At 46.1% G+C, this 15,643-nt stretch overlaps 2 protein-coding genes across 5 annotated transcripts in view; one reads left to right on the plus strand and one right to left on the minus strand.

The window, feature by feature from the left end:
- The window catches only part of sulf1 (sulfatase 1), a 62,837-nt gene extending 52,931 nt beyond the window's left edge, over window positions 1–9,906 (plus strand). For 2 of the 4 annotated variants that reach the window (XM_053412852.1, XM_053412851.1), the window contains 11 exons: window positions 137–263; window positions 2,640–2,853; window positions 3,354–3,600; window positions 3,726–3,822; window positions 3,935–4,029; window positions 4,179–4,250; window positions 4,935–5,107; window positions 5,458–5,600; window positions 5,790–5,913; window positions 7,405–7,438; window positions 9,014–9,197. In XM_053412852.1, coding sequence (XP_053268827.1) covers window positions 137–263; window positions 2,640–2,853; window positions 3,354–3,600; window positions 3,726–3,822; window positions 3,935–4,029; window positions 4,179–4,250; window positions 4,935–5,107; window positions 5,458–5,600; window positions 5,790–5,913; window positions 7,405–7,438; window positions 9,014–9,047 — 1,360 coding nt within the window. In that variant the 3' untranslated portion in view covers window positions 9,048–9,197. Of the gene's footprint in view, window positions 1–136; window positions 264–2,639; window positions 2,854–3,353; window positions 3,601–3,725; window positions 3,823–3,934; window positions 4,030–4,178; window positions 4,251–4,934; window positions 5,108–5,457; window positions 5,601–5,789; window positions 5,914–7,404; window positions 7,439–9,013 lie in introns of all 4 variants that reach the window. The other 2 variants (XM_053412855.1, XM_053412853.1) reach the window with 2 other exon arrangements.
- Window positions 9,907–14,179: 4,273 nt separating this feature from the next.
- Window positions 14,180–15,643, minus strand: part of LOC128425990 (solute carrier organic anion transporter family member 5A1) — a 34,623-nt gene continuing 33,159 nt past the window's right edge. Inside the window, exon 10 of the mRNA XM_053412840.1 lies at window positions 14,180–14,637. Coding sequence (XP_053268815.1) covers window positions 14,180–14,637 — 458 coding nt within the window. The remainder of the gene's footprint in view (window positions 14,638–15,643) is intronic.

Below are 15,643 nucleotides of genomic sequence, written 5' to 3' on the forward strand. Positions count from 1 at the left end.
GTAAAGAAAACTTCAATTCAGCTTGTTTTAGTTCAGTGATACTTTAATAGTTTAACAGCTAAAATGAATCCCTGAACAAGTCTTCATGTTTATCATTGTTGACTTTCCTCCTCATTCTTTTTTTTGTGTCGTGCAGAAAGATCCTGAGGAAGAAGGAAGACTCGGTGACCACTCAGCACACCAACAGTCTGCCCAAGTACAAGAAGGTCAAAGAGACCTGCCAGCAGGCCGAGTTCCAGACACCCTGTGAACAGCCCGGACAGGTAAAACAAACGCACCAATGTAAAAGTGTAAAAGAAAAAAACTGAACAGAAAGAAGTGCCCCTGATATCCACTTGTGGAAAAGTGGAGTCAGGTCTTTCCTGACAGTAATGAGTACCACCGTTGAAGAGGCCTCCATGCTGCCTGTTGAACTGTTCTGCAGAACCCGCCGCGGGTGAAGTAGTCATTCACAGTGCACCAGCCACTTTGTAATTGGAGTCTTTACCACTTTTTTGTGGTGCATTAATTTGTTGGTACTTCTGGTACTTTCATCCTTGCCCATTAATTTTCTGGCAGACCGACATCCAAGTGGTACAGTGGAGCAGACAGACCAGAACAATGCAAATTGTTACAAGTTTCAGGTAGCGTTAAATGACAGGCAGAGTCTCTGAGGGCATCGCTAATGCAACCCAGATCCGTTTTATGGTCTTATAAATGTGTGTTTGTAACAATCAGTTATTAAATACAGCAATGGAGCAATTCGAGTTGACCTCAGCAGCCAGAGTGTGTGTTGTTTTGTGTGTATGCATGTGAGAGAGCGTGGGTACAGCTTTGTGTCTTTTTGTGGCTGTAATTACTACCAGCCGCAACAGTGGGACTGGTATTGTTTCCCCCGTTGTGTGCGTGTGTGTGTGCGTGTGTGTGTGTGATTATGACAAAATGTGGACAGTCTTTCCGTGGAGAGATTTGTGTGTTCCCAATTGCGTCACGTCCATACAAGATACCCCCACGAAACTTAACTGGTGTGTAGCTGAGGTCAAAATAAAAGCCTGAGTTTGAAGATAGGTGTGGTGCTGACTCCTCATGTAATAATGTAGTCGTAACTACCGAGTACTCATGGGTCTGAACGTGTTGAGAGGCCTGGCAACTGGTGTGATGCTCTCTACTTTACAGTGTATACATCATAATGTGCTGCTGCATTTGGTCATAAATGGCCCCTCTGGCTTGATTATCACGGCCACCCAGTGAGCAGCCTCCAAGTCACTGGAGTGTTTCTTACACAATTACAGGGGAAATGTTGCTCACACACTGCAGGCAAGTGCTTGATCCCCCTTCTTTATTTCATTGTACTCATTCTGTATATTGCAGTATATTCTTTCAACAGTATATTTTCCTCCTCTATGCCAACTCACCTCCCTGTCGCAGAAAATAACCTTGATTCAAACAACCTCTGCTTCACTGTAATAAAAGCTCAAACCTTACATTTGAAACAGATTTAATTCAGAACGAGAGAAGTTTTGTTTTTGAAAAGCCTGGAAACCTTGATGTCCTTTCAATACGACCGCATCTTGGTTCAGACAGAGCAGATTTCTTTAGAGCTCAGCCTCTGCCGTCTTTTTGTTGCGGTACGTTGGAATCGATCAGGCGATAGCTGCATGGGTTTATTGTGGCTGCGCCAGATCTACTTACCAGGGACGTGGAGCAACCTCTGGTACTGCATGTTTTTCGGGGGGGCACACAAAAGTGTGAGGGACTTGTGGTTTCAGCTCGCATGGTCGTTCATTTCTACTCCCAACCAACCGCTCCTCTCCTCAGTTCACCATCCATCTATGTCCTGCCGCTGCGATTCAACTGTTGAGCCTTAAAAATCCTCACAGGGGGTATGGTGGAGGAAAGAGGGAGATTGCTTCATCAACACATCTCTCACTCCCTCGTGTCTTGTCTGATCCTGATTTAACAGCTCTGTTGGTCCGTAAGATCTTTATATGAGCCTTATAAAAGAAACCTGATTTTCCTTACAGACCCTTTTTGTTTTTACACTCTCATTCCCACATTCACCACTGATCATCTGTCCTGCGCTCTGGAGATGTGTCTCTTCCATTTATACTAAACCTAACCAGTGGCACTGTTCACGGCAATTAGTCTCAACTTTCTTTTCTTGGTGGGAATGAGTGTTTAGAAAGAAAGACGGAGGCTGTAAGTGAGTGCGTGGATATGTATTTACATAAATTCGCCGGTGACGCACTTGGCGTGGACGTACCTCGTGTGAGAGTGATAGGGGTTTCCACTTTGTTCTCTAGACACCAGACAGACCCAATACGTCTCATGTGGTCGTTTTGGTTTGTCTTTCCTGCTTCTTTTGGATGAAACTCTTTCCCACAGGCGGAGATTTGCCTGATGCGTCTGTCAGAGGAATGATTTTCTCACGTTTTCTAAAATCGCTACAAAACCAGAGGCTTTGCAGTGAAACCTGAGATTACACTTTTCATATTGTTAACATCTACAACACTCATTAACTGGGCCAAGTAAATCATTTCATTGCTAAAGAAACGAAGGGGAAGGTCTTAAAGGAAATCAGGTCAAGGATACTTTTAATTGTTTTAATTGTCTGAGAAATCGACAAATTAAACAGCTGATCTCCCTATTTTTCCTTGCAGAAATGGCACTGTGTGGAGGAGATTACAGGAAAGTGGAGGATCCAGAAGTGTAAGGGTGGTTCGAAAGAGGGCTCCAGGAAGAGGGCCCGCAGCCTGAGGCCTCGCAGCAGTTATGACAACAGAGAGAGGGACTGTGACTGCGGGGGTGCGCTCTACAAACCCTCCAGAGCGGAACGCCGCTCCCATCGTCAGTTCTCATCCTCATCTGGACACCGTGAGTACATGTGGACAAAGGACGCACTGAATATGTGTTGAAAGCATGATAAATGTGTTCTTTCCTAATAAAATGTGCAGTTAAATTGAAGTCATGCAGGTTTGGATAAATAGCTTTGATGGATTCTTTCGGTTCAAGGGTAGAACATCGGACCGGGGACAAACTGCTTTAGTCAACGTGCAGCTTATTCTTTACTTCACGGTATTGACGTCTATGTCCTAAATATTTTTGCTGATCAGATGCATGGAAAAAGCTAAATCCGTGCAACAACTACTGGAATTTGTTCTTTGGACGTTGACTTGTGTATCTACTGTAAGGTGATTGTGCTTTGACGCCCTCTAGTGTATCTTAAAGAGAGTGCAATGGGGGATTTAACTACCCCTAGAAATGGCCTGAAAGTTGAACCCAGGTTTGACTAAAAATAAACAGAATAAATTGTGATGATGGGAGCATTGCTGGACTTATTACTTGATTGTTTTCTTTTTCTTTTCTTTTTATAGGGTATCGGCCACGCTTTGTTCACACCCGGCCCACCAGGTCTCTGTCTGTTGAGTTTGAGGGACAGATTTATGACATTGATCTGCAAGCGGACGATCAGTCAGCTGTCCGCCGCCGTGTCATCTCCAAGCGTCATCACACCGAGGAGGGACCAGAGTTTGATCTGGGGACAGACGACGGATCAGAGGAGATGCTGGCCGACGATACGAATGCTGTGGGATACCCTCACTCTGTGAAAGTCACACACAAGTAAGAAATCTCTCTCGGTCTCTCTCTCAACGGAAACCTTAATCTAACTTCACTTCTCTCCTGCCTTTGTACTGCACGTCTGTCAAAAGGAGAGTGTGTAACAGGTTTTTCTTTGTCTTTTTCAGGTGTTACATTCTGATGAATGACAGTGTCCATTGTGAAAGAGAAATCTACCAATCATCCCGAGCCTGGAAAGACCACAAGAGCTACGTGGACCAGGAGGTGAGAACAAATCCTTGGCTGTGGCTTTCAAAGCACTCCACTGGGAATGCTTGTTCTGTTAGAGGTGAAGGAATTGTCACAACAGAAAGTATAAAGTGTTTGTTTCTCCCAGATCGAGGCACTTCAAGACAAAATCAAAAACCTGAGGGAAGTGAGAGGCCACCTGAAGAGGACACGACCAGACGAGTGTGACTGTGGAAAGAAAGGGTTCGTTGTTTACTGTTCACTGCAGAAATACCCTCTCTTCTGACTTATTAGTTATTTATACTGTGTTTCAAGGCCGAATGATGTTGGACTGCACGGTTAAAAAGTTTTCTTCCACGGTGCTTAGTCTGTGTCTCTGTTTATAAAAACAGCTATTATATCAAAGGAGACAGAAACAAGGGAGAGAGATTGAAGAGCAGGAGTGATCAGCTCCATCCGTTTAAGTGAGTTTCCCCTTCGAATCGCCCATTTAGTGTCACCCCTTCACCTGTAGATTAACACTGACCATGGAATCTGCATCGACGTGTGTGAACATTGTGTTTAATGATGTTGGATGTCTGCATGGTCCCTGCATGTCAGGTCCAACCGAGTGACCTTCTCACTAAAGATTCCAGATGACCAGTCCAGCATGTGTGCGTGTGTGCTGTTATAAGTCCATGATGTTTGTGAACCGAAAACTCACACAGGTTTCTGAAGGAGCCATGTCATCGTGTGTGTGTGTGTGTGTGTGTGTGTGTGTGTGTGTGTGTGTCTGGAATTGATCGAGGCGCATGGAAAGATGGAATGACTCAACAGAGGGGAAATCAGTCAGTCGCTCAAACACAGCGATCAACTTGCACCAGGAGACATTGAGAACAGATCCTGTCAATACAAAGCAGCTGTTTGTTTTTTCCCTGTGTCTCTTTTGAGTTCAGTCAGGGATGAAGAAGAGAACAGTGGCTGTAATGTCAACCCAGAGAAAATTGGACATTCTAAAGAGCTTAAACATGAGAGTAAACAGACTGTCGTAGCCTGGCACCAGTGAAGCCTTCTGGAAGTCCCCCACCAGACCCTCCGCCGCTTTGAGGCCAGGGGATGACGACACATTCACGTCCCCGCTGTTTCTAATACTCGCGTCTGCTCCACAGGGAGGCTGCTCAGGAAATCGACGGGAAGGCTCAGTTGTACAACGAGATCCGGAGGCGGAAAAAGGAGAGGAAGGAGAAGAAGAGGCAGAGGAAGGGAGACAACTGCAGCCTGCCCGGACTCACATGCTTCGCGCACAACAACGACCACTGGCAGACCGCTCCTTTCTGGTCATGTATGTATATTCACTTCAGGCTCCTCACTGCACAGGAGAGTCACTCAGTAGAGCTCCAGTCTTTGTTGTTAGGAAGAGAAAATGATGGTTTGATGGAGGAGAGTCCGGGTTTTCCAAAAAGGGAGCCAGCCTTGTTCGAGAGCACAAACACATTTTACCTTAAGATGTAATTCTTAATATCAACTCTCCGTCTCTTACAACAATTTAGATGAATTAAAATTCGGTAACAGCAAGCGATCCACTCGTCACATCCTCTTTCTTTAGCTGTCACAAAGGAATTCTTAGTGGCTGAGGTCTGTTCAGACATTACTAGTTGCACAGACTCTGATGGACTCTGTGTTCCCGTCTAGTGGGCGGATTCTGCGCCTGCACCAGCTCCAACAACAACACCTACTGGTGCCTGAGAACCATCAACGAGACCCACAACACACTGTTCTGCGAGTTTTCCACCGGCTTCCTGGAGTACTTTGACCTCAACAGTGACCCCTACCAGGTGGGTGAACATCTGCTCTACTGTCAGGATCCAGCTGCTGTTATTATCTGTGTCCACCTGCTCGCAAACTGTTTTTTCATTGGTTCCTGTAAAAAATCTGCTTATAAAAATAGCTCATTAGTGCAGTTCTTGTTGAAACATATTATTCTCACAAACATGACACTGATACAAGGTTGATGTGTTTCACAGCTGACCAACGCCGTGTACTCAGTGGAGCGGGACGTGCTGAACACGCTGCACGCTCAGCTCATGGAGATGAGAAGCTGTCAGGGCTACAAGCAGTGTAACCCTCGACCTAAAGGACAGGACTCAGGTAAACAACTCTCACCTCAGACTGTTTAACGCTCCAATAAGTTCACAATGAGATGATTGAACCTACAGACTGGTCCCCATGCACTGGATTTAGAGGATTTAGCCATCACACCATCGATGACTGAAACAGATTCTTACACAAAGGGGAATTAGAGTGAAGGTCAAAGTTGAACCAAGCAATGAATCAAAGATGAGTATATTTAAATTAGCGTTAGACGAACATGAAATAATAATTTCGGGGGTTTGTTTATTTGTGAGATTTCATTATAATCCTCTGCTGTGTTTTGAATCTGTTTCGGTTTCAGTGGTGTGTGTGTGTGTTTGTGTGTCTTTGTGTGTTTGCACGTACTGTATCTGCATGCTGCATGTGTTTGGGGAGTTTCAGGTGGAGGTCGGCGAAATCATCACCGAGTCTTGTGTGTGTTCTCTGTTGATGTTTTGTTTGATGTGTATCTCATGATGACACACACACACACACACTCATGCATACACTCTCTGACTTTCTCTCTCTCAGTCCAGGACCATTCTGCTGGAGTCATACCCCCCTCCCCTCGCATATCCACAGCCCCCGTGTTTTGATTTAAATCCACTGCAGTCGGTACAGTTAAAATGAGACCATGTTCCAGTTGTGCGTCTTGGCCACTTTCCTCTTTGTGACTCACTTAGTGTGAGAGAGATTATTTGGAGGAGGCTGTCATCACGGCAATCGGAGCCTGACATGCAGCGCTGTTATAATCAGCCCCGATCATTTCCCTTCAGGACCAGCAGAGCTCTGATCGATGGAGCTGGTTAATAAGTCAGTATCTCCATGACCTGAGGCCGTGAGGCCGAGCCGGGGCGTTCGTGTGTGGCACGAAGCGGCTGCATTGTTTATGAATAAAAACTTCATGTCTGTAATTACCAGCTGGAGAGCGGAGCACGGGGGGGGGCGGCCAAGCTGCTCTCACACAACCGATTGTGTTTCAGTGCTGGCAGGCCGGACTTGTCAGAGCCGTGCCAACACGTCACACAGCAGCTGAACGTCTCTCCCTCGCTCGGGGCCACGCCAGCTCCCCGGACCCGGGAAATTGCTGTTGTGGTTACACCAAGTGATGTTTTGGTTGGAGAAATAGATTATTAGAATTTAACCGTGGGGTGAAATGGATCGAGCAGTCGCCCGCATCTGTTTGTGGTGTTTCACTTTAAGACCCTGATTATCACCTTGTGTGTTTTGCTCTGGAGGGGAAACCCAGTCGGCCTCTCTCTCCGTCACACAGACCACTTCACTGCCATCGCTCCTCATCTCTCCATCCAGCTCCGATCACACACTCTTCTCCTCCTTGTTCTCTTCCTTCTCCTCCCTCTGATCATGCAGTAATCGCATTTCTCCGTAGGGAGTAGCAGCCGTGCATGAAGAAATCTCCAGTGTGAATGATCTTCTTTTTTTATTCCCCTCCCCACATCTCCCTGATTCAAAGCATTAACAATCGATTGCTTCTATTTTTCCGATCAGGAGGTAAAGATGGAGGAAGCTATGAGCCACACAGGTATCCATCCAATTTTATTTTATCTTCAGTGGCTTTTTTTTCCTTTAACAACCTGCATGGCCCTGAACTGCCTCATTATTATTCTTCCCACTAATCCATCCATCCGTCCGTGGAGTGCCGGCGCTCGGTCTGATCTGTGGCTGCATGCTGGGGACACGCTAACAACTCAGTTTCCAAAAAGTTTTTGTTTTTTCATTCAAGCAGCTTCAACTGTTGTCATGTCTGTGCCTTCACCTTCATCTGCCGTCTCTTCCAACATGAGAGAAGCATCTCAAACATCCTGTGCTCAATGTCTTCACACCTTTTGCTCCTGCAGCTTTTAAAAAGGCGTTTCAAAATGGATTTCAGCTTTTGTCAACGTAGCATGGCTAAATAGAAACGAGGACGTCATGAAAGGGAGGTGCCGAAATGTGCATCGACTTGAGATCAACCTGAGCATCAAGTGCACGTGAATGACAATGCATGATACTTCATCACCCCCCCCCATTCACGCATCACATTCCACCCGAAAGGAGTTGGACGTTTCAGTGGAAACCAGACCATTTGCCTTTTTGGGGTTTTCCCAAAACGTCCAACTGCTTTTTATTTTTAACGTCTCTCTCCATGCCGCCAAAACACAGTCATCATCACATTAGCATGAACATCTCGCCCATCAGCTAGTAGTAGATCGGACACTTGAGTCCCCCCCCCCCCCCCCCACTGACCTTTTTGACCTCTGTTTCTGGCTCCTGCTAACCAGGCGGCAGCAGCATCCAAAGAGGAGACCGAGCCCCCCCGTCCTGTGAGTCCCTGAGCCTGTGTCCACCCGTCTGTAGCTGCAGTAGTTACAAGTCCCCCCCCCCCCCCCCCCCCCCCCCCCCCCTTACAGGGAAAACTGCACAAACGTGGCTCTGATTCTTTTTTCCCCCGGTTTTTAACTTGCAGACGTCAAACTGAGCCACTCAGATTTTTAGCTTTTCGCTGAAGCCCTTTTGTCTTTTTGTTTGCCTCTGTTTCTGAGCACTTTCAATTTCTGTAACTTTATTTTTTTCTGGGGTTTCACCGCTCGTCAGCAGCTTCATTTTATTTGCTTCTCAGCATCTTGTTTTGTTCTTTACCTTTTTTTGGGGGTTTCTTATTCTTTTTTTTATTCCAGGTTGCCCGACTTTGCATTTCAGCTCAGCTCAGGCTTCTCGTTTACTTTGCTCTGAGGTTTTTTCCTGTGCAGCTTAGCGTGTTAGCCTGTCATGATGGATCTTTAAATATTTTTCTTTTCAGTCTGACTCTTTAATGTGAATCTCTAAGGCAGCATGTGTTTGCACTACTCATGGCTTGAGCTTTATGTGGATGCTGTGTTTACATAGTTTATCTGATGCTCCTTTCAAGTGTGTGTGTGTATGTGTGAGAGAGTGTGTGTGTCTGGGAGTGTGTGTGTGTCTGGGAGTGTGTGTGTTTTGCTTGGGGCCTCAAACCCCATGCAGCTGGCTTCTTTACGGCGAGGCGGAAGCAGGGCATTACTGCATGCTGTGTGAGTCAGCTCTGAGACAGCCGTCTGCTCCGGTCCTCACCCTCCTCTTGTCTCTGTCTCTCCCGCAGCACTCAGCCAATATGGGACGGACGACAGGGTTAAACTGCCCAACCTGACGGACGAGGAGGTGAACTGGCAGGGACTGGAGGATCTGTATAGCCTGAACGAAAGCCTTTATGAAAGTAGGCCCGACTACAGCCCCAGCCCAGAAGACTGGGTCAACTATCAGAAGGATGTAGATAATATGTTTGCACTGCGACACGTTTTTAACAAATTCAACCGAACCCATACGCTCGACGACTCCACCCTGCCAGAGCTGGGCTCCGGGGCCGGGGGCGGAGGCTTTGACGAGGGCAGCGGAGGAGAGTTGGTCTCAGCCGGCGACGTCTGGCCGGGCCCGGCCCCAGAGGTTCGCCTCACCACCCCCACCCCCAGTGAAACACCACCAGCACCACCCACACCCAGGCCCGCGCTGGAGAGGAAACTGGAGTCTGCTGTCAACGACCTTCCCGAGAGGGTCGCAGACAGGTCGCCCTCCTCAGTGGCAGCTTCGTCGTCCGGTCCGAGGGGAGACGAGCTCATCCTGCAGAGCGACACGTGGGCGCAGCAGCTGGAGGAGCTGGAAGGAGACGTGTTCAGCGGGAACGGACTGACGGAGCTGGAGTCCCGGCCCGACAACCAGCTGGAGCCCGGGCTCGGCCACGTGGAGGTGAGCCGCCCTCGGGGTCTCGGCCTGGGCCTCGACCCCGAAGAGGAGGAGGACATTTTCCAGGCACAAGGCTACCTCCCTCTCTCCCCACAGACAGTGAAGCCCGAGGTGCAGGCCAGCACCACCGGGAGCCCCCCCACCACACAGACTAGCACCCCGCAGAGCGTCGGGGTGGTCCTGCAGGCGCTGCCCCTCACCCTGGACTACGAGGGCAGCGGCTCTCCGCCTCAACCCTCCAATCAGACCCTCTGAGGGCGGATGCGAGCGCCGGCCGGCCAATGAGCTGCCGGTCGCCACAGAGACACGGCGACTGCGAGATGCGCTCGCCACGAGAAGCGGCGAGCGACGCCACCTCAGTCAGTCAGAGTTGTACAATGAGTATTAAAAATTATTGTTTATTTTTTTACAGGTGCCTACATTTGAGTAAACAGTGTTATGTTTTCTGTTTTAGTTTTTTTTAAATATATATTTAGAAAAGAAAAAAGCCTTAATGCAGCTAAACGTTAGTGTTGGGAGAATAAATGATTAAATCCATTCAGATAACACCATTGATGTTTTTTATGAAAGAACCAGGGAGTGAGAGAAACGTCTGCATGGATGGTTAGCATTAGCATCTCTAAAGAATCTATTAATCACAAGGCTGCCCCGTCAGAATAGTAACCACTCACCAGTTCACGGCTAAACTGACCCCAAATGCACTTTTTAACATTTCCACGTTCTGACCCTTCACCCGAATTTGTGTCCCTCGCGACCGATACTTTTCCAAACCGAGAACTTGACTTTCACTTCAGATAAAGTTACAGAATCAACATAACATCTGCTTTACTATTATTTTATCGTTTTAAACTTTTTCCATGTTTTTTTAGCCTTTTGTTCATATGGCAATAACAGGACCTCACATAGACTTTAGACAATCGTGGGACGGTCGACCACAGTTAAATAAACTGACGTCATCTGAATGATCCAGCTGCAACAAACATCTGGCCCCTCTGTCCCGCCCTCGGCACCGTTCACAGCATCCTAATTTAAAATGATATTAATCACAAATGCTGACACAATCACCAGGGGATAGAAAATAGTCATCGTGTAACTAGTTTATTATTTTTTTTCCTCCATCAAATGTCTTGTTGTGCTGTTTGACGTAGAGCTTTGATAATCCAGAGTACAGTGTTGCACACGGCCAATTCATCTCGATTGTAAATCTGCAGTCCCATCAAAACTGGTCATACGAGCGTTGCATTCATCCGAGGGTGTAATTTTTATAAACTTTTCTGCCGGTGACATCTGTAAAAAACTAACTGAGATGTACGTTCTGGTTAGAGACGCTAAAAACTTGACGGTGTGTGTAGATGTAAGAACAACTCTGGTTTCAGGAAAGCCACGAAGCTGTTAAAGAAATAAACTTTCCTTCTTCCTACTCCTGTTTCGGTCTCAACTATTTTCCAGCACACGACACAACAGATTCAACAAGACAGGCCTTCCTTATTTTTTATTCCAGTTTTTTTTTAATGACAAATATCAAGTATGCAAGGCGTCTGTAAACCAAGTGTTCGCAAACATCCACCGGACTTCTGCTCCTGAGGAACACGAAGCGCTGAGAGCTCGACTTTCTGCTTCTGTCCAGGAACTTCACCTTCAGTTCAAAACGCTGACGGGAGGAGACGTGTGTTAAAGTTCCACAGTCGACCTGAAGTCGTCTGCTTCAGTAGTCGTGAGGATCCAGGCGTCGCTGGATTCCAAAGTAGTAGTTTTACAGTACAGTGAGTCAGACAGCCTTAAGTTTAGATGTCCAACCAACTATGTGACGTTTCAGGATGATTCTCTAACCTTCCCTGTAAAAAGTAAAGTGTTCAGTTGACCTTATTACAGGAAGAGGATCATCCACAATAAAACTAATGCTGACCCATCACTATGGGAACAGTTTACTATCTCAGAATTTCCATTTAAGTTTTCATGAACATTTTACATTTATTATGACGACAATTAGTTTTTCATGAAAACTGAGTGAAATCCTTGTTAATCCTTTTTTAAATAATGTGCCACAGATTAGTTCTATCAGCAAAATTTCAAAGATTAAAGTGAATTGGTTTGATTTGAATATAAAACGCAGCAGCTTGATTAGATTCCATCCTCCCTCACAACAGAGAGGAAACGCTCCCTTAGAGTTTTATTACACTATTTGCAAAGATTTCATTCAAATCCTCCGTCATCAACAGGAGAGCAACTATATAGACAAATGAAATGATAATCTTGTTAATTCAGAAAACTGTTTCTCATGAAATTCTGAGATGATAAACACTTCTGCAGCTTACACCAGTTTAACTCACTCTTTCTCCCAGATGTGCAGAGGATCAGAAGAACATCTGTGCATCTGGTGAACGGAATAAAGGTTGAATAAATAAAACTCAGGATATTTTTTGGCGCTGTCCCCATTATCGTTGGAGTTTCTTTTCAGCGATCACGGAGCAGCAGCAGAAGGAAAGAGAATCATTACAGACAGACAGGAGGATGTTGTGGGTCGCATCAGGTCAGCTTTTAAATCAACTTCATTGTGCAGTCCTCTTAGTGGAAAATAATACATTGTAATAACCCCCCCACCACCCACCCACACACACACATATAGTATAATCTGAACTCAACCCTGCTCCATGAGAATAATACTGTTCAGGCACCGCGAGACAATTTTTTTTTTTTACCTACAATGTGGAGGGTTAGTTCATAAATATGCTTCTAACTATGTGTGAGCTCTATAATACGCTTTGTTTGCCAATATTTACACGATGATCACTTATAATGAATACGTCACTTGAGGTACTAAGTCATGATTAATACTAAAATTAGTCGACGCCGTTACCGCGGGATAAATCTTAACCCGGCAGAAGAAGAAGAAAAAAAGTTAAACTTGGCCAAAAGTGATTAACTTTTCAAATGAATTCACTGCATCGAAATGTTTTATTTGCAAACTTTTAAAAGATTTAAAATGAATTCATACGGATTGGAATATAAGTTACAGTCACTTTATTAGACCTCTAACCTCCCTCACAAAAAATGACTCCCTAAAATTACTTTTAAATAATGTGGCACAGATTTGATTTATTCACTTAATTCATCTATTTTTACACAGAAAATGGAAAAGTTAACGCGCCTCTTTTCGTTTCTTCAATCTTTGCTTCAACAGGAGAGCAAATAAATCAGATCATTACAATACGACATGAGCCCGAGGTGGACGCTTCAACCTGCTCTGAGCCAAACACTGACTGTTTGTGTGGAGCTAAAGTTTACAATTGGATTTAATCACATGGTCTGCAGAGGGAATCAAAGATGGCGGCTCATCTTAAGCTCGGGTACATCTTTGGGAAAGTAAAGATCTAAACTCAGTGCAGCAGGTCTGACCAACAGAGACATTCACCGGCCTTCACACAATCATCTCTCTGTCCACTAGGGGGCACCAGACACCCAGGAACTGAGTTACTGTCAGATTAACTCCTGCTGTTGAAAGGTGGCCTGTGTTGTATTTATATCATTATTCTATTTTAAAGCCTTTAGAATGGACGCACCTATACAGATTTATTAAGAGAGCAGATTTTCTTTTCTCGTTTCCAGTTTTCAGGTTTGTTCACATCCGTAGGACAAACAGTAGCTTCAGCACACGCTCAGAGATCAGATCCTGCTGCTTCCTCCCGCTAAACATTACAGTTCACAATAATAACAGTGTGACGGACAACGTGTGAGTCAGTAAACGCTGTACCGTGGGCGCTTGTCGGCTTTGAGCTACATGGTTCCCGTGCCAAGGAGAGAAACGAAGCAGGACGCTGCAGCTCCACTGGGACGACAGTGACTGGCCTCACGTGGCCAGCAGGTACCCTGGGAGCTAGCTTTGTATTTGTGTAGTGTACTGGCCGAGGCAGCGGAGAGGCACTGTTACAAAAAAAAAAGAAAAAACACATTTGTCGTTTGTGGAGATGCAGACGACGCGTGTGTTCACCGGACAAACCAGGAATGGCTCAAATACAAGAGGGGGAGGGTCTGATATGTTCCCAGTTCAGACAAAGAGGAGATGATGAGGTGATGAAGTGAATTAAGAAGAAGAAGAAGAAGAAGAAAGAGGTACGGATACAGAGGGAGCTGTACAGTACTGAGGAGGACGAGCTGTACACAGGATGTTGCATAGTACAGGTTTGTCTGTTGTGCTTTAGACGCCGTGTTGGTCATGTGACTGAGGTTTGAATGCCCCGCCCTTTCACAGTAGCACCATGTGATGTCTTTGCGTCCTCCGTCCGTCCTTCAAAGTGGACGTGTGGCCGTCTGATGATCAGCTCAGAGGGAACCTGTCAGTTTCCTGTTGTCATACACGGCGATGAGCCCTTTGTGTGGTGGGCGTCTCCGCCTGTCGGTCCTGCAGCCGCGCTGGAGCGCCGCCCTGGTGTCTGATTGGTGTAGAGCAGACAGGGAGGGATGCAGAGACACTAAACAGGAAGGCACATGTCACTAAGGACCCCCCCCCACAGGGAGGCTTGGCATGCTCTCAGACGCGGGCGGAGCCTTCGTGGTGGTGCGGCAAGATGATGGGCGGGGTTATTGCTTCGAGGGTGTTGCCGGGGCAGCTGAGGCTGCTGTGGCCGCGGCTGAGCAGCAGGGCGGTGGGGGGGTCGGGCCGGGGGGGGATGAACACGGGGCAGGAGCGGGTGCGGGCGTGGCTCTTCTGGCCGCCGGCGTGGCAGATGAGGTCGCTGACGGTGCCCAGCGGAGGCAGGTGCTGCCGCCAGCGCTCGGCCAGGTCCTCCTTGTGCTTGATGGAGTACCAGGTGAGGAAGATGAAGATGAAGCCCACGAACTTGAGGCTGGCGGCCAGGCCGAAGTAGACGAAGCGGAAGGAGGTGACGTCGTACTCCCAGCAGGAGCCGTGCACGCCGCAGTCCTGCTGCCACAACATGCACGTGGTGTCGATCACTGCACCGAAGTAGATGGGCGTCGGGATGTAGGCTGAGGAGAGAGAGAGAGGTTTGAGTCAGAGAACTTTTGGTAAACTTCAGGTCTTTGATCGTTGTTTATCTATTCATTCATTATTAACAAAGATAAATACATTCAAACATCTGTATACATAATAAATAACCCAGATTTTTAAGTGTGCTGTTAATGAACAATGTTGTCTGACAATGTTTAAGATAGAATATTGTGTTACACCTTTGTAAAGGTTTTTGCCAAAAAGTTCCGAATTATAATCAGCTTGATATTTCCAGTGCACATATTGAATTACTTTCTATTGCTACAAAACATAAAAAGTACTTTATCTACTTTAACATAATCTTTCACACACTATGGAACCTTCTCTATATGATTTATATTGCGTGTTGTTAAAGTCAACTTGAACGTAGATTGAAAGTACCACATCATGACCACTAGGTGGCACCATTTACTTGAATAAAGATCAGAGACAGGTCTGATTCTCTTGTGACAAAATATTAAAAAGACATTTTCAAATATTTGATCCAATTCAAACATAATATAAAATACAGCCTCAAAAATTTAAGGATTGTCGTTTTTGAATCTGCATCTTTTCATCAAAATGAACGAAAAAATTTAAACAATGTCATTCGTTCATTTATTATTACAGTGTTGATGTTCAGGATTGAATCAGCTGCTTTAGGTTTATATAATGAGTCAATAACAGCAGATTCAGACAAACTGTTAACTATGTAACAACATAAACACAAACTCCCTACAGACACACACACACAAACACAAACGTTAGTCCAAAGCTTTACGGTCACAGTCCCACCAGGCAGATGAGAGACATGTCAGGACAGAGCGCTTTAAGCCTCGAGCACTTTTCTGCAGCATCAACACTAAAGTTCACCGAGGAGGACGACAACTCTGCATTCCTGCTCTCTGTGAAACTGTCGATGTTTCCAAGGACGAGTGAGAGAACGAGCGCAGGAAGTAAAACTGAACTACACTTACAAACAACCTGGAGAAACTAGGAGAATGG

The sequence above is a fragment of the Pleuronectes platessa genome, chromosome 20 (genome assembly GCF_947347685.1).
Source record: "Pleuronectes platessa chromosome 20, fPlePla1.1, whole genome shotgun sequence".
Taxonomy (NCBI): Eukaryota; Metazoa; Chordata; class Actinopteri; order Pleuronectiformes; family Pleuronectidae; genus Pleuronectes; species Pleuronectes platessa.